This window comes from Anomaloglossus baeobatrachus, chromosome 6 (genome assembly GCF_048569485.1).
Source record: "Anomaloglossus baeobatrachus isolate aAnoBae1 chromosome 6, aAnoBae1.hap1, whole genome shotgun sequence".
NCBI lineage: Eukaryota > Metazoa > Chordata > Amphibia > Anura > Aromobatidae > Anomaloglossus > Anomaloglossus baeobatrachus.
Window position 1 is genome coordinate 111,484,534 of NC_134358.1, and position 19,140 is coordinate 111,503,673.

Consider the following 19,140-nt stretch of genomic DNA (forward strand, 5'->3'; position numbering starts at 1 on the left):
AAATCGTGTAAGTAAAATTAGACATAAAACACAAAGAAAAATCCTCCTTTATTAAAAAACAAAACACTTTTTCTCAAATGTATTAACCCCCAAAATACCCTTGCAGGTCAAACGTAATCCACATAAGGTCCCACGACGATCCTGCTCTGCTACATCTCAGGTCGCAGTGAGCGGTCACATTTGAAAACGTGACTGATCACTGTGGTTTGCAAGACACACTGACTAAGCCACAGATGTGAGCGGTAAGAGCACGGAGTTCACCTGAGGTCACAGCCTGGGGTTCCCACGATATGTCTTTGTTCATCACTTTTCCCCTGACCGCAAGCCGTTTTTTTTTTTTTAAATTATTTAAATACTAATACACAGCCTGTAGCCATCTGCTTTATCTACGCTGGGTATCATAATATATAGGGACCCTATGCTTTTTTTTTTAACTTCTTTTTACACCACTATAGGGATGCAGACAGCATGTGTGATTCCAACCAATCACAGACACTGTCACACAGGGTGGGGGCGCAATCTGAATGCAAGCAATCTGAGACGCCGGGACTGATGACTGGCAGGGGAAGCCGTGAATATGTATTACAGTTAATAAGCAAAACCGGAAGCAGTGTGACAGCCGTGCAGGAGATTCAGTAAGTATAACTGTCCTGCTTTGCAGCCCCACTAGTCCTTTCTACCACCATTTTACAGCACAATGTTCGGATCCTCATAAACTTATATGGGGTTTGGCGTCCTTGCAGATGTTTGGGTTCACGTTCAGTCACGAACCAGACCATTTTTTAAAGTCCGTCAGGACCCGCCGAACTTGAACATCTTTGGACGCCCATTTCTAGTTTTAATGCATCTGTGTACAGGGAATCTACTGACCTACCTAAGTTTTTTTTTTTTTTTACATTTTATCATATCAGTAATCTGACAATAACAATATACTTTGCGTAAATCTTATGGCCAAGGATTACATCCATTACAGGATGTTGTTAACTTTGCCCTTGATATGCCACTAGATTACCATCTAATCAATTTAGATTACATGTAGTCACTTGCACTGCAGGGTGCATGGTTGCATAATAGACACCAAATTGTGTTCACACCCTTTTGATTTACTGTCCCCTCCCAGAGTGTAGATGTGTATTTGTACCCACAGGAGGTATGATTTTGTTTTTTACTCTTTGATAGGCTTTCCAATGTTTTATCAGCTGAATATCCCCTGCATTGATCTGCTTGTGTTTGTGAAGGTGTTTCCTTATGTGAAGCATCAGAGCAAAATGTTTTTGTCTTGTTTTTTTCATAGAAAATTTTGTTAAACTCCTTTTTGGTTTGTGCCCAGTTCTAAATACAATCTGTATGTGGAAAATAAATCTCACACCACTTCAAATATACTTGTCAAACTGAACTGTAATGAAAGCCATTGTTTACCACTATGTTTGGGTCTGACCAGGTTGTATATAATCCTCTGATCTACTTTATACACTAAATTCGAGTCCATCAACGCTGCACTTCTAAAAGTTCAGGGACCAATCTGTAGCCATTTTAGGTTTTCTTCACTTCTTTAAATATTATATTATGGCTCAATATGTGTAAAAGCATCAGATCAAATGCACTGATTTTTTAATTTCTACATTAGTATTGCACTGCCATGACGCGCGCTGGGTTTTGGTCCCTTTTGGCCAAGTGATGTCATACCCGAACTATGACTACACCAGCTATTCCCGGTCAGCAATAGCAGCTAAGGGCTCTGCTGAAACTAGTTTATTTAGGTGGCAAACCGCACACAGCTGCAGCGTTGTTGAAAGGTATAATAGCCAGACAGGACCGTGACTCTTGCCACTGAACCTTCAACCAGGCATGGTCGTGATTGATAATGGCCATAACCTGGTAGCAGCTCTGAAGACTGGCAAGCTTGCACCTATACCATGTCTGGCCCACGTGCTCAACTTAGTGGTTCAGCACTTCCTGAAAACCTACCCAGATTTGCCTTAGCTACTTGTGAACGTTTGCCGTGTGTGCGCTTATTTCCGCAAGTCAGCTACAACTGGCACCAGTCTGACAGGGCTGCAACAACGCTTACAAGTATCAGCTTACCGGCTGGTGTGCAACATGCCCTTGCAGTGGAACTCCACATTACACATGTTGGCAAGGCTTTGTGAGCAGCAAAGGGCAGTAGTTGAATACAAGCTGTAACATGCCGTCTGTATTCCGGTTATCCTCCACACATATCCAACAAGTGGAAATCTGTGAAGTTCTTCAAAATTTTGACAACTGAACCAAGATGCTGAACAGCAATGTCCTTCTTCTGTGTCTACTGAAACACTCACTGCTCATAAAGGGGAAGTTTTGTATGTGGACCAGGTGGAGATGGAGGACGAAAGTACACAAGTTGCAGAAGAGGGAAAAGGAGCAGATGGAGAGTTGTCCTCCTGGTGGGGACAGGGAAGTCTTGCCTGTTGGGAGTCTGGCACACATGGCAGACTTTATGTCCCGCTGCCTTTTTTGTAACTCATATGTTATATGCATTTTGAACAACATTAATTACTGGTAGTTGTTCACTTTCTCGACCCATGCTACAAGGAGAACTTTTCATATCTTCTTCTTGCGTTGGAGAGGGATAGTAAAATAGTGCAATACCAGAAGGCCCTAGTCAAACCATTAGTACAAAAATTCCCATCTGACAACACCGGTGGCAGAGATCATAGATCCTTAGGCAATGAAGGATGAGAGACAAAGTAGACACACACCAAGTTACACATAGGTAGGGGAACCCTATCCAAGGTCTGGGACCAGAGCCAGACCCTGATGCTTGGGGTAGTCTAACAAGGAGGGAAAAGTTTTGGAAGATGGTGAAAGAGTGCCTAGCCAAACGTACCTGCGTCCTCCTTGACTGTTTTGTGCCATACAACTATTGGGTATCCAAGCTGGACACGTGGTATGAACTGTCCCTCTACACCTTAAAATTGCTGGCCTGCCCTGCCGCTAGCGTTTTGTTAGTGGATTTCTCGTGTCACTGGGGGCATAATAACTGGTGGCTGCATCCGCCTGTCAACTGAAAATGCTAAAAGCCTCACTCTTATCAAAATGAACAAGGCCTGGATTGCTCCCGAAATCTCAACCCCATAGGATGACAGCAGCGGGAACATAATGCTAATTGTAATGTACCTTTTTTTTCCTAATGTATTCCCCTGCCCCCCCTCCCGGCCAAACAAGTTCTTGTTTTCTTTTTTGTGTCCTTCTCCTCTACCACTCATGATGTGATCCTCGCGCGTAATTTTTCCAGGGTGTGTATGGTGCCCTCCTATATAATTTTTATATGATGTGTATGAGACCTATCTCTGCAATTCTCTTACACATATATATATATATATGTATATATATATATATATATATATATATATATATATATATATATATATATTTATTTATACCTCCCAAGGGTAAATGTTTTTCAGCCCTTGCACATCGTGCATATTCATTACTAGTCTAGGAGTCCCTAATAGTGAAAAAGTTGTATTCTGAGGCCCTCCTCTGTCTCTTCCAGGGTATATTGGAGTCCTTCCTTCTAATTTCTGGCAGCCCTAGCATAAGGTGCATAGGCTTTACATGTCTAGGAGTCATACTCCTTAACCCCTTACCGACATATGACATACTCTGTATATCATGGTTTCCAAGTGGTTCCTGACCAATGATCTAAGGGGTATGTCATGGCGATCGCACAGGCAAAGGAGCTGTGATCGTTGCTCGGAATTCGACTTACCTAGTAGCTGTGCTCCAGCTCTCACAGCCAGGAGCAGTCGCTGCGCGGTCCCTGGTTGTTTAACCTCCTAAATTCTGCAATCAATACCGATCACAGCATTTAGGAGCTGGGAGAGGGATTGCGATCTCTCTCCTAAGCTTTCTCGGACTTGATCGTTGACATGGCACCTTGAGGTCATCATGGCAATCCAAAGTAATTATGAAGACCTCCAGGTCAGGCAACTATGGCAAGTGTCTGAGACAATGTTAGCAGCATGCTCTGAGAGGCTTCTGTCTGTGTAAAACGGACAAGTATAATTTATTGCAACGGATTATACGAGCGATTAGTATTAAAAAGGTTTCTGTCCCAAAGAGGTCAGTAAAAAGAAAAAAGATTATTTATTAAAAATCACAAAATAAAGAGGAAAGGATCTCATACCAATAAATACGTATATTTATGTAAAAAAGCAAATAAAAAAGTGCAATATATTTGGTATTGCCGCATCCAATGTAATATGATCTGTAAAACAATGACACTAGTTGATCCCAGCAGTGAACACCGTAAAAAAAAAAACATAAAAAAATACAGTAGTAACAAAACACTATGTGTTTTCATCATGCCGCCAAGAAGTATGATAAAACGTGATCAAAAAATCGCATGTAAATAAAAATGGCATTGCTGAAAACTTCATCTGGTCCCATAAAAAACGAGCCACCAAACAGCGCCGTCGGCAGAGAATTAAAAAAAGCTATAATTTTCAAAATTAAAGCAATGCAAAAACAATTATTTTTTCTATAAAATTAATTTTATGGTGTAAAAGCCGCAAAAGATGATAAACTATATAATTGTGGTATCACTATACCCATACTGAGCCAAAGAATAAAGCTGTTTTATCACATTTTTTTAAAAAAAAAAGATTTCTGAATTGCTGTTTTGTTTTGATTCTGCCTCACAAAATGTGGAATAGAAAGTGATCAAAAAGCATTATGTGGCCCATAATAGTACCAGTAAAAATCAAGTCCTCACATGACTGTCTGTAGAAAAAAACCCAAAACTTTAGCCTTCAAAATTCAGTGATGCAAAAAAACCTTTCTTTTGTAAAAACACGTTTTTAGTGTGATAGAAGCCAAAACCTATATAAACCCGGTATTGCTGTAATGGTACTGACCTAAGGAATAAAGGCGCTTAATCACTTAAGCTGCAAAGTAAGTAAATGGCGTAAAAAATCGTAATAAAGCCAAATCTTCAACTGCTGTTGATATGTGCATTCTGCTTCCCAAAGATCGCAGTGAGGTTTGGCTCACATTTATCTTGCACTCTACACGGAGTGCTTATATCGTGGTTTCCATGTAAATGACTGACAAATATAGTTCATCCAAAATTCACAAAGGAAAATTTACTGTACTCGTTTGAGGCAGAGGGAGTCACTTTGAATGTCCATCTGGCCTGTGGTCCAACAGTATCATCTTTTTTTACTCATCTTTGTAGATGTGCGCAAAAGTGCGGTCAACAACAGTTTTGTGCACCTTTAAAAATATCACTGATGAAAGGCCAAACTGTGTCCAGAATAACTCTGCTTCCTTATTATAGTGTATGGATCCACTGGCAGCTTCACTTGAATTACGTAATTTGGAAATGTAGATGGAAATCCTAATGTAATTTAGAGCATATGATAAATGTGAACTGGTCAGTATAAGCTATGGTATCCGTATGCTCACTGCACCCCTAGATGAGTTCAGTAAGAGGTGCAGTTTGTAAAATGGGGTCACTTGTGGGGAATTTCTGCTCCTCTGGCACCTTGGTGGAAGTCCAATATAGTGCTCCTACCCTTCTAAGCTTTGTACTGTTACTCAAAAGTAGTTTTCAACCACATATGGGGTATCTGTGTACTTGAGAAATTGTACAACAAGTTTTATGGTACATTTTATCCAGTTACCCTTGTGAAAATTAAAAATTTGGAGCTAAATGTATTTTTAATTTTCACAGCTCAACGTTCTAAAATTCTGTAAAGTTCTTGGGTTTTCAAGGTGCTCACTACACATCTAGATAAATTTCTTGAGAGATCTAGTTTCTAAAATGTGGTCACGTGGGGGGGTTTCCACTGTTTAGGCATATGAGGGAATTTCCAAACGTGACATAGCGTCCGCTAACGATTCCAACCAATTTTGTGCTCCAAAAGTCCAATGGCGCTCCTTCCCTTTCGAGCCCTGCTGTGCCCCCAAAGTGTTGTTTTCCATTCACATATAGGCTATTGGCGCACTCAGGATAAATTTCACAACCAATTGTATGGTGCATTTTCTCCTATTATCCTTATGAAAATGCAAATCTTGGGGCTATAGTAACATTTTTGTGGGAAAATGTAATATTTAAATTTTTCTCTTTTACATTGTTTTACTTTATTTTATCTCATAGGCCTCCCAAAGTCACTTCAAATATTAAGTGGTCCTTTAAAAATAATGGTTTTGTAAATTTTGTTGGAAAATGTGAAATTGCTGATACTTTAACACTACTAACCTCATGACAAAAAAAAAATATTTTCAAAATAATCCTGATATAAAGTATATAATGTATGTGGGAAATGTTGTTCATTAACTCCTTTGTGTGACATAACTCTGGTTTAAGGGTATAAAATTTCAGTTTAAGAATTGGAAAATTTTTCCCACATTTCTGATATTTTCACAAATAAAACAAAAGCAAAAAAATTCATAAATTTACCATTAACATGAAGTATAATATATTACAAAAAAGTCTCCGAATCATTGGGATCCATTGAAGCGTTCCAGAGTTATTACCTCATAAAAATGACGCTGGTCACAATTGAAACAAAAGTACTGGTCAGGAAGGCAAAAACAGGCTCAGGCGGTGAAGTTAGTTAGTAATGGAGAAAAAATGTTTTCCTGAGGCCCTCCTTTTCGGGTGTATTGGAGGTCCTCTTTCTAATATTTGGCAGCCCTTGCACATACTGCATAGGCTTTACTAGTCTAGGAGTCCCGTTCTTTAATAACGGGAAAAAAATTATTTTCTGAGGTCATCCTCTGTGTCTTCCAGGGTGTATTGGAGTCCCTCCTTCTAAAATTGGGCAACCTTTGCACATATTTCATAGGATTTAGAAGTCCCAATACCTACCAAGTTTAACAGAATGTGCATGAGACCTTTCCTTTATGTCTAATACAGGATGTATTGAAATCCCTCTTCCTTTTTAGGCTAATTACACACGGCAAGTAAAACAGCGAGTGGACTGCGATAAAAAAAATTGCATTCCACTCTGATCCATGTTACTTTATGGGGACAATTTTTTTTCTCCGCCCTAATCAGACCGAGAAAACAATTGCAGCATGCTGCGAGTGGAATCCAATTAGTTTTCACTTGCACCCATACAAGTCTATGGGTGCGAGAGAAACATCGCACTGCACTTGCATTACACCATTGTAATGCGAGTGCAGTACGAGAATCGCATCAGTTGACAGTGGAGGAGATGTCGAGATTAGTCCTTCCCTCTCCTCCGCAGCACCCGCCCTGTCCTCTGCGGCTGTGCTGTGATCGCAGGATCGCAGAACAGTGGCATGACACTCGCATAACCCACGGCTTACACTCCACCAGAGCGGGAGCTGAGTGTTATGCGATTACCTCACAATAAAGCCCGTGTGTCCCCAGCTTAATTTTTGACAGTTCTTGCATTGTCTGCATAGGCTTTGTGAGGTTCAGAATCCCTCCTTCATAAATTAAACAGGATGGGTCTGACCATGTTACACACCACATCCCCAGATAAGGTAGTTAAATGTTAAAATTACAATTACTGATGACTAACGGTGGGTGTAGTTTTATTTCCCCCTCCACTATGTCATATACTGTAGTCAAGGGCGACTGGGAAATACGGTGTAAGATGGCCCGGCTATTAAGGCTATGTTTACATGTAACGCCCCTGATCTAATCAGGGTGTCATAGGGTACTGCACTCCTTTTTCTTATGGTGCAGAACTCCCCCTCCATGGTTTTGGGATCCTAACTATTGGTATTGCTTCCATCAGCATTCAAATCATAGCCACACCTCGCACCACACCCTGTCAGGCACACCGTGGGTGGTCTGGCTGGAAAATGCCAACCGTCTAGGGGTCAGGCAGACTGGTGAGAGCGACATAGTCAGTTTGAGAGTAGCCCTCAAAGAGTGAGGAGCTGGGGTAGTTGTAGCTCCCTGGGAGACGTTGGTTAGGACGCAGACGGTGGTCTGGGACTGGAGGAGATGGAGACCCGGTCGCAGGGTATTTGGTAAGGGTGCCCAGACTTAGTTTTTAAAGAATGGTCAGCACCGGAAAATCTAGTAACCGGACCGGTACCGAGCACGGCAGGGTACTGGACCCTAGATCAGGGAGTAGCTTCACGCAACCTGATAACTAACCTGTGGAGGATAGTCTCTTTATGAACTTTCCCCAAGAGCTCAGAGGTCGAAGGCACCAACACAACGAGGGGGATAGGGCTTTCCAGCTCATGCGGCCCACTGAAATCCCAAGTGTCAGCCATCGAGAGCACAGCTCCCCTATTTAACCATAGGGAGCGGGAACCCGACAGCTTCAGGCCAAGGGGTCACTCAGAAACATCTAAACACTAGTGCATTGAGGCAGGCTCCAGACCGCCAGCAATAACAACGGGGACGGATTCCCGGACGAGCTCCCCAGAGTGGCAGTAGCACCCAAACACTTGGTTTACTCCTGTGTCAGAGTCTGCTTAATGGTCGCACCAACATCTACACGGCCTGAGTGAGTACACTGCTCTCCCCGGAGTCTGCCAGCCTGGCCTGCACCGCGCTTCCCTACACCTTCACAGTCCAGAATTCCGGGGCCTCCCCTACCCGTGGAGGGAACGTCATCTGGCTGCCCCACTCCATCTTCCCTGGGTACTCCCATCAGCAGCGGCGGTACTCCCCTTACCGCGAACCACGTGTGGCGTCACGATCATTAATCCCCTGTAAATAACCCCCTTTCATTTTCGAGTGGCCATAAGACCCTGGGTCCGGAGACCCTCGAGCCACAGCAACCCCAGATCCGAGCAGTCTGACTGCTGCAGGGGCAGTACATACATGTTGCATTTTTGGTGCATTTTTTTTTTTTTGCAGCATTTTTTCATGAGTTTTGTGCAAATTAAAGGCTGATTTTTACATTACCAACAAGAGCTACTGTAGGCGATTTCATAACTCTAATGCACACAATTGTTTTTTTTTCTGACTGAAATGGAAAACTCCTTCGTTTTAGAACTTTTGCAGCATTTTTTCAACATTGAAAGAAATGAGAGAGTGCAAAAACGCTACTTGTGAACATGGCCTAAGTGGTGAAGGTGTTTTTTTTTCTTTTCTTTCTTTATTTTGCCTTATATATAAGTTGTTATACAGTAAAGAATGTATCTTAACATTTTTCCTGTTTAAATTCATTTTAGTTTGATTTTGTATGTTTTATTATCAGTTCATGAAAGTGAAATAATGCCCGTCAGTGACCTGGGAATCCCCATGCTGTTCCCATTCCATTTGAACTCTATTTCCAGCCATTTCAGGGATTTTCTTGTCCCCCCCCCCCAGTTCTCCTGGTTGGGTCTTTCAGAAAAATTTTTGCATTTCCCATCGACTTCCATTATGCTCGTTATTCGAATCGAGCACGTCTGACCTGTTCGATTCAAGTATCGAGCACTCAAGCATTTTAATGCTTGCTCATCATTAATATTGATGGCTCATTCTTCCAGATTAGTCTAGGAAAAACTAGTGATTCCTGTATGTAAACTTTATTATTATTATTATTATTATTATTATTATTTATTTATAGAACTTTAAAGGGAATCTGTCATTAGAAAAATAATTTAATCTTTAAAATTGTGTTTTTATGAAAAATTTATATTAAATTCTTTTTAATGTAAAATAATTTAATATACGAATTTATAAAATATAATATAATTTTATAAATTTGTACAATTTATAAAAAAAATCTTTTTTTGTATAAAAATTTGTATTAAAAAAATATATATTTTTAAAATAAATATTTTTTGTAATTCACACTGGCCACTGGGGCTTTTTTAGGCTGTAATTTCTTTCTGTTTCAGGAAGCAACACATGTACATAGCTGTAATGGTCAGACCCTGACTGTATCTTTTGTACTGAAGCATTTTTTATCCCTTATTGTGAGTGGTGAATCCCCTGTTTTCAGCTTTCTATAATGGATTTACTGGTCATTGTAACCTTGCTTTTGCTGTTAAATCTTTACCAGGCAGTGATGGTGTTGATGAAACGTATTTGTGTCGCCCCCGTGCCAGCAGCCGCCGCTGCTCGGATCCGGACCTTCAGGGGTGGTGGCTCGAGGGTCTCGCGGACACGCCAAATAAAATGGGTGACGTAGATGTACGGGCTAGGCCGTAATAGGTTTGTGACGCCACCCACGGTGTGTGGTGAGGTGGGACACCACCGCCTCTGTTACGGGGCACCCAGGGGAGATGTTGTGCAGCAAGATGTTAACCCCTCCGCGGGCAGGGATGGTGGCCCCGGGACCCAATGGCTCTAGTGCAGGGGGAATGATGACCGCAGGGAGTGTTGGTGTACTCACTTTCAGTAAAACACACGAGTCTCTGGTAAATCAAGGTGGTGGTGGCCGGTGCCGCGGCCGGTTGCGTTCGGGATCCCCCACCCGGCTGGTGGTCTCTATCCTTTTCCTGCACCTTTTTGTGTTCAATGGACTTTCCCGGTATGAAACTCGGGAGTCCGCTCCTGGTTGGATGTGGCCTAAGGAGCCGTGCCCGCAGACGCTGGCCCGTGTGATCTCTGGGCCTTGGCGGTGACATCTTATCCCTATTCGGTGGGCTGTTGTCTTCTATGAGGGACTTTAGGTGGGACAGGACCTCTAGTCCTGGCCTCAATCGGTTAATTAACCAGTTCTAGTAGGTTCTGGTTCCTGACTTCAGGGTCCGAGTACCCCCCTTTGTGCTACGGTTTCCGGGTCGGTTCCCCGTGTCTGTACCGGCGGGCTACAACCCTGTCCCGGTCCACCTCAGTTCCACCAAGCCGTCTTCCCGTCTCCTGTTGACAGAGACCACAGTCTGCCTCCTAGTCAGTGGCACCAGGGCTCCTACCCTATTACCTGTCAGTTTCCTTCAGGCCTGATCTCCACTCTCCACTACCCTGAACTGAACTGCACTCTTTCCCGCCCTGGGCTGTCTAAACCCCTGGGTGGGCATGCACCAACCGCCTGGCCACGCCCCCTGGTGTGTCTAACTGTCCCTAAGGGGGGTGACTAGGGTTTAATGGTTGGCTGTGTGTTTCTTAATGAGGGAACGGTGTAATGCAGGGACCTATTTGTGACTACCTGGTTTTGCCAGGGCGTCACATATTGATAGGGAAATCAGGTAAGGCCGGGACCACACGGGGATCTACTGCGATCCTCGCATGACACTCGGCTCACTCTGGCAGCACAGCCGGAGCCGAGTGTCATGTGAGTGTCACTGCGACTGAGGTCCGATCATGCAAGCAAACCTCAGCTGCGGTGGGCGGGCAGGCTCTGAGGAGGGGAGGGATTTATCTCCCTTGCTCCTCCGCAGCCGGCTATTTCCATTCTCGCGGTACACCGGTGTACCCCAAGTACAGTGCGATTTTTCTCTTGCCCCATAGACTTGAATGGGTGCGAGAGAAGCCTGGATTACATTGTACCCGCAGCATGCTGCGATTGTTTTCTCGGTCTGATTAGGGTTAAGGAAATAATCGTTCATGTGTGCTGGCACATGGAGTAATATTGGTCCGAGTGGAATGCAATGTTTTATTGCAACCCACTCGCTCCGATTTTCACACCGTGTGTCTTAGGCCTAACTGAATGACACGCTGTCAGAGGAGGCTGAATTACTCAAAAACAACAAAGGATTTCTACAAGTGAGATCAGGATTTATTCAGCATTACAGCGCCTTCACATACATGTCATGTTTTTGGGGTGTAAAATCCTGATGACAGGGTCCTGTTACATTTTTAATGACCTAGTGCAAATATATTTTGAGCCAAGGATGGAGCCTGATATAAGGGTTTGGGTAGTCTATCCTACCAGTTTCAATCTAATAAACTCTGTCTTGTGAGAAGGAGAAGCTTACATGAAATATGCCATGAATCGTGTTTGGCGGTTGTTTTACACTGCAGGATGTGGTAGCACGCATTGTATATGAGATGTAGTAACTAATCTTATTCTTTTATGGGCGCAGTACATTTGGTAGCTCACTGTACTAGTTTATTGCTAGGAATCATTAGTTTGTAGGGCATGGCTTAGCGCTCCTTCGACTCTTCTATGTTGGTGGTCCCATAGACTTTTATCCCAAATGTAAGATTGAAAGAAAAATATAACCGCCCTTCATTTGGATCTCTATTTCATAATGGGCAGCAATGTAAAGTGATCTGAAATAGCTGAAAATTGAAGTTCACGTTTTTGAACAAGACGTGCTTTTAATTACACATGCAATGCACTTGTATTCTTGCATAACAATGCCGTCCACAGGATATACTTTTATTCTTTTTTTTTTACTATTTGTTTAATCTATGTGAATTGTATCCAAGTCCGCGTCCTAGACATCAATTTGATGCTTGGGCGGATCACACAAAACCACGGAAAGTGCTGGAAGGCCAATGCCTTGTGTTTGTTTTTCGTTATTAATACATCAAACAGACACACATCTGCTGCCTGGTATTGGCTTTATAAAACACTTTGCAGCGTGTACAGTCCGTCACGTTTGCTCAGATGCAGAGCGTTCATTCAGACCTATCGCCCTCAGTCTCCTCGCTCAGCGCTGGCATCGCTCCATAGTAAATGACATGAATCCACCACACTGTACGTTCCTCCGAACCGGGCCATTTAAACCAGCTTGCCCTGAAAGCTAACAGAGCGTTTGTGCTGCTAAACACATTAGAAATGAAAAATTATTTCTCAATTTTAGAGATTTTATTCCAAAATGCCTTTTTGTGTGTTTGGAGGATTTGCAGCTTGGGTGTCAGATCTGACACATTGGGAGGACTTTGGTATTAAACTTGGCACACGTTACGTTTCATTTGTTCAAGATTTTTTGTTTTCATTTCTTTGTATTTTAGATCTAGGTTTAGATGATGACAAAATGTCAATATTGTAAGGCTGCGTGCCTATGATCAAGGTTCACAGCGTTATGGATGCAGCCGTGTTTTCTCCAAAACTCTGCATAAAACAGTACAAGCACAGTGGATGGATGGTATTTCTAGAAATCCCGTGCCCACTGTGCTTGTTTTTCCTGCAGCGTAAACGGACAGGTGGTGCGGCTTCCCAAGCTGCAGCATGTCCATTTATTGCTGCGGAGACATTAATGTTCTCCACAGGGAGAACAGAGAGAGACTGCAGCTGCCCGAACCCTGATCGTGGGCACAGGCAGCTGCGGTCTCCTGTGGACAACACTTACGACCACGCAGGTCAGGACACGCTGTGTCCAGGACGCAGCATGTCCACATCGTGGGCACGTACCCTAAAGGTGAGGCAAAAAGCTATACTTTCCCTATATGCCTGCCATTTGGAGACCTCTGCCACCCCATAATTCTCCTGGCAGTGCAGATTCAAGCACAAACACTGGAGTTATGATATATTACACTGTTGGCTGCTTTATCTGATATGTCTGACTGATCTTTTATTTTCTACAAATAAGCGGAGTTGTGATAAGCACTAAAAATTATGCCCCTGAGACTCCATAGACCTATAATTGGCCCTGGCAAAGTGCATTCATACTCTAATCAGTGGGTGTCCTGGAGCAATGACCCTTAGCAATTGCCTTTAATCCATGGGTAGAGATGAGCAAACCCGAACTTTAATCTTTGGTGGTCTGGACACCGTTTTACACATGCAAACCATTTGAGCGAGCAGACATATCTTCTCAACAAAGAGGAGTCAATAGAAAACTGATTCAAACTTACCAAAGGTCATACAGCATTATAAAAAGGGGTTGTCAGGCCTTAGGCTACAAGTCTGTAGTCACTTAATGTGACTGTAGACTTGTGAATCTTCATATTGCATGCACTGTGTGATGTGAGGATTCTTCGGTACCAGTGCTGGTCAATCATGTGACCGCAAGAATGTGATTTCCATACTTCTGGCCACAATCCAACTAGTGGGGTGGGCAATTAATTTTCTCATGGGGCCGCATGAGAAATTAGGATGGTTTTAGAGGACCGGGCTAATATAATTACCTCAGTTCTACCCAATACTGTATGTAGTATATATACTATCCCTTCATAAACAAACAGTAACTTAAACAATACAAAGATGCAATGAAAATATGGAGGTCAGGGGGGCATAGACATTACTGGGGCCAGTTTGAGGCATAGACATTACTGGGGTCAGTGGGGGACAAACACATTACTGGGGTCAGTAGGGGGCATACACATTCCTGGGGCCTGTGGAACATACATACTGGCCCTGGTGGCCTATGAAGCATACATACTGGCCCTGGTGGCCAGTGGAGCATACATACTGGCCCTGGTGGCCAGTGGAGCACATATACTTGCCCTGGTGGCCAGTAGAGCACATATACTTGCCCTGGTGGCCAGTGGAGCACACATACTGACAGTGGTGGCCAGTGGAGCACACATACTGACAGTGGTGGCCAGTGGGACATAGATACTGACAGTGGTGGCCAGTGGGACATAGATACTGACAGTGGTGGCCAGTGGGACATAGATACTGACAGTGGTGGCCAGTGGGACATAGATACTGACAGTGGTGGCCAGTGGGACATAGATATTGACAGTGGTGGAAAGTGGGGCATGCATACTGACAATGGTGGCCAGTGGGGCATGCATACTGACAGTGGTGGCCAGTGGAGCATGCATACTGACAGTGGTGGCCAGTGGGGGCATGCATACTGACAGTGGTGGCCAGTGGGGCATGCATACTGACAGTGGTGGCCAGTGGGGCATGCATACTGACAATGGTGGCCAGTGGGTCATGCATATTGACAGTGGTGGCCAGTGGGGCATGCATACTGACAGTGGTGGCCAGTGGGGCATGCATACTGACAGTGGTGGCCAGTGGGGCATGCATACTGACAGTGGTGGCCAGTGGGGCATGCATACTGACAGTGGTGGCCAGTGGGGCACGCATACTGACAGTGGTGGCCAGTGGAGCATGCATACTGACAGTGGTGGCCAGTGGGGGATGCATACTGACAATGGTGGCCAGAGGGGCATGCATACTGACAGTGGTGGCCAGTGGAGCATGCATACTGACAGTGGTGGCCAGTGGGGGATGCATACTGACAGTGGTTGCCAGTGGGGGATGCATACTGACAGTGGTGGCCAGTGGGGGATGCATACTGACAGTGGTGGCCAGTGGGGGATGCATACTGACAGTGGTGGCCAGTGGGGGATGCATACTGACATTGGTGGCCAGTGGGGCATGCATACTGGCCCTGGGGGTGCTGAGGGCTCCTCTGGCTGGTTTCTCTGAGTCGCCTGCGTCTGCTTCTTCTATTGCAGGCACGGGGGGACCTAAGAAGACACAAGTGCTGCTCCCCTGGTCTCCCCTCCTGCAGGCACACTGCTCTCTCCCTGCTGCTGCTGGTGCACTTACCTCAGTTGCAGAACTGACGTTTTTGAAGCAGCCGCTGTGCAGATGTGCCGGTCACATGTAAGGATCCTGGGTAGAGGGGTCAGGCAAAGGGGGCGTGGCCAGCATCGAGAGAGTAGGAGGAGGGGACAAGGAAGTCATCCGAGAAGTGTGTGTGTCCAGCATTCAGAGGGGGCGTGGACGACCGCATAATGGGCGTGGCTAGCAGCATAGATGCCATAGAAGGCATCCAGAGAGAGGGGCATGACTGGCAGCAAGAGGGGGCGTGACCGGCAGAGTGGGGTGGTGGAGCTGCTTATCACTGCACTGCACATAGCTCCCGGCAGTGAGAGCGGGGCTGAGGCATAGATCAGGCCACGCCTCCAACTCTCAGCAAGACGGGCAGGCCGGTCACAGACAGTAGGCGGGCCGGATTCGGCCCGCGGGCCGCCCTTTGCCCAGGTCTGAACTAGACTATCTGGCCTCACTCAATACACTTGCATTGATTAAGGCTGCACCCATCTTTTTGGCATGTGACCAAATGCATGCAAATGAGATACTTGTAGTCACATGGCTACCACTCCCGGTGCCGGTACTGGAGACTTACTCGCAGTGCCTGTGATGTGTTGTTTCACAAGTATGCAGTCACATACTGACTAGATTTGTAGCCTAACTACCACTCCCAGCACCGGTACTGAAGGCTCCTGACAATACGCTCTGCAAATGACTTTCGACTAACATCCACACTAATTCGAACCTCCCACTCCCGAATCCAAGACTTCTTCCGAGCTGCACCAAACCTCTGGAACGCTCTACCCCAAGAAGTTAGGACAAATCACAACTTACTCAGCTTCAGACGCTCCCTAAAAACGCATCTTTTTAGGGCGGCCTATCACACTCCCTAGCCAAACTAATTTCACCTAATCCCTCTACAACTTCTCAGAACATAACCCCACGTCAAACTCCATGGCACCCAAATGCATCTCAAGGCTCTGGCCAACTGGTCCAGGCAGCCATTATCTATCCCCCATGAGATGGCTGGATTGTCATTGTAAATAAGCACTTGTACCTTGCCCCTCCCCCCATCTCATTGTAGATTGTAAGCTCTCACGAGCAGGGTTGCCATTTTTCCCTTTAAATATTGTATCTTCTATAATTGTTACTTGTTTGTATATGTTTATATATATATGATATATATATGTATATGAGCCTCCTGAATTGTAAAGCGCTGCGGAATATGTTGGCGCTATAGAAATAAAGATTATTATTATTATTCTTATTATTATACGCAGTGCCTGTGATGTGTGGATTCACAAGTCTGCAGTCATATACTGACTAGATTTGTAGCCGTTGGCCTAAGACACACTGTATGAAAATTGGAGTGAGTGGAATGCGATAAAACATCGCATTCTACTCGGACCAATATTAGCCTATGTGCCAGCACCCATGAGCGATTATTTTCTCAGCCCTAACCGGATCGAAAAAATAGATGCAGCATGCTGTGAGTGTAATGCAATCTTTGTTTCTCTCGCACACATTCAAGTCTATGGGGAGAGAGAAAAATCACACTGCACTCCCAGTGCACCGGTGTACTGCGAGTGTGGCGCGAGAATGGCAATAGCCGGCAACGGAGGAGAGGGAGAGATAAATCCCTCCCTCTCCTCCACAGCGCTGGCCCTCCCCTCCTCAGTGCCGGCCCGCCCCCCGCAGCTGTGGTCTTATCGGACCTCAGTCGCAGTGACACTCGCATGACACTCTGCTCCCACTGTGCTGCCAGAGTGAGCCGAGTGTCATGCGAGGATCGCAGTAGTCCCTTGTGTGGCCCCGACCTAACCACCACTCTCAGTGCCGATACTGAAGGCTCCTGACAACTCACAATGCACATGATGTGTGGATTCACAGGCCTGCAGTCACATACTGACTATAGACTTGTAGCCTAAGACCAGACAACTCCTTTAACAAATGTTATCAATTAGAACAGCGCCATCTGTTGCCTGCTCATAACAGCCCCTTCCTGACAGCATAAGCCTGCAGCTGTTGCATACTCCCATCAAGAACCCATCAGGAAAATGCAGCACACTGTCAGTTTGTACATTTCCTACTAATATGTGTGTTTGTGCAATCTATGTTCAGAACTTTCAAATTTGATTTTTATCTCTCCATTTGTACAGCTCCGAAAGGAATTCTTCATCTTTCCCCTGATGTCTATCAAGAGATGGAAGCCAGCCGCAGTAAGACTGTCTCCACTCCTCCTGTCAATTTTCTGTCACCCAAAGAATTGAGCCAGACATCCAGCTCATATTTTAGCACATCTGTAACCCAAAGTTGCACATCTGCGATTGCCAGAGAGCTCCTGACCAATGGCAGCTCTCCCACTGCAGAGTCTGTTGGCTTTTCTGGCAACAACTTGACATGTTCCAGCTCCACCGTACAACCTTCCAAGCAGCTCGAGTATTTGGCAGGCATTCAAGGCTTACAGGTGAGCACAGCCTTTATCTCTGAGAAGATGCAGATGCGTCCTATCACTGACAGATTTTGCATGGGATTTCTGTAGTAGCCAACTGCCTTCTGTTTTGTGTCCTGACACACAGATATATTGAGGTGTTGCGGTTTTGCTTCTCCTTGTGAAATCTTGTGCAAGTAACTTGCTAATAACTTTGTATCTTCCCAGGTAGTAAGATGTCACACATGCTGTGACCACATAAATGGCAGCATGGACTCTTTAAAGTGGTTTTCCTATTTTAAAAAAATAGACCCCAAATGTTTCCTCTAATATATAAAAAAAAAATAAAATCAAAAAGTAGTTACCCTCCCTAGGGCCAGCACCAACTTCCCAGCATTGCTCCAGTCTTAGGGGCACTTTGCACACTACGACATCGCAGGTGTGATGTCGGTGGAGTCAAATCGAAAGTGACGCACATCCGGCCTCGCTGTCGACATTTTAGTGTGTAAAGCATTTTTGATACGATTAACGAGCACAAAAGCGTCGTAACCGTATCATCGGTGTAGCGCCGGACATTCCCATGATTTGGGAAAGACCGATGTTACGATGTTGTTCCTTGTTCCTGCGGCAGCACACATCGCTGTGTGTGAAGCCACAGGAGCGAGGAACATCTCCTACCTGCGTCCCGGCCGGCTATACGGAAGGAAGGAGGTGGGCGGGATGTTTATGTCACGCTCATCTCCGCCCATCCGCTTCTATTGGCCGCCTGCCGTGTGACGTTGCTATGACGCCGCACGACCCACCCCCTTAGGAAGGAGGCGGTTCGCCGGCCAGAGCGACGAGGCAGGGCAGGTGAGTGCATGTGAAGCTGCCGTAGCGATAATGTTCGCTATGGCAGCTATCACCATGATATCGTAGCTGCGACAGGGGCGGGGACTATCGCGCTCGGCATCGCAGCATCGGCTTGCGATGTCGTAGTGTGCAAAGGGCCCCTTAATGTTTTAGCTTGAGTTGTAATGTCACATTGATAGCTCACATCACGGCTGTCTACAGCGGCCAGGCTGTGAGCTCAGTGATCGGCTGCAGGGGTGATGTGAGCTGTCGGCATGATGTAAGTAATGTCTCCGGGGAGGGTGAGGACCATCTGATTTTGTTATTTTACACTACTGGAAACATTTGGGTTCCACTTTTCCAAACATATGAAACCCTTTTAAAAGTGCGTGCCCACGATCAGTGTTCCCATCGTTTTGGATGCAGAATATTTCAGCTGCCTCAAACGCTGTTTTTTTTAATAGAAATCCCATGCTGACTGTGTGTATACTGCCCGCAGCGTAAACTGACCTGCGGTGCGGCTTCCCGAGCCGCATCATGTCAATTCTTTGCTGCAAAGTCGCAAGCGTCCTCCGC

General features: G+C 45.1%; 1 protein-coding gene across 5 annotated transcripts in view; it reads left to right on the top strand.

Moving 5' to 3' along the window:
* The window catches only part of STAU2 (staufen double-stranded RNA binding protein 2), a 403,856-nt gene that overhangs the window by 247,994 nt on the left and 136,722 nt on the right, over positions 1-19,140 (top strand). For all 5 annotated transcript variants that reach the window (XM_075353165.1, XM_075353168.1, XM_075353167.1 and 2 more), the window contains one exon: positions 17,462-17,769. In XM_075353165.1, coding sequence (XP_075209280.1) covers positions 17,462-17,769 — 308 coding nt within the window. The remainder of the gene's footprint in view (positions 1-17,461; positions 17,770-19,140) is intronic.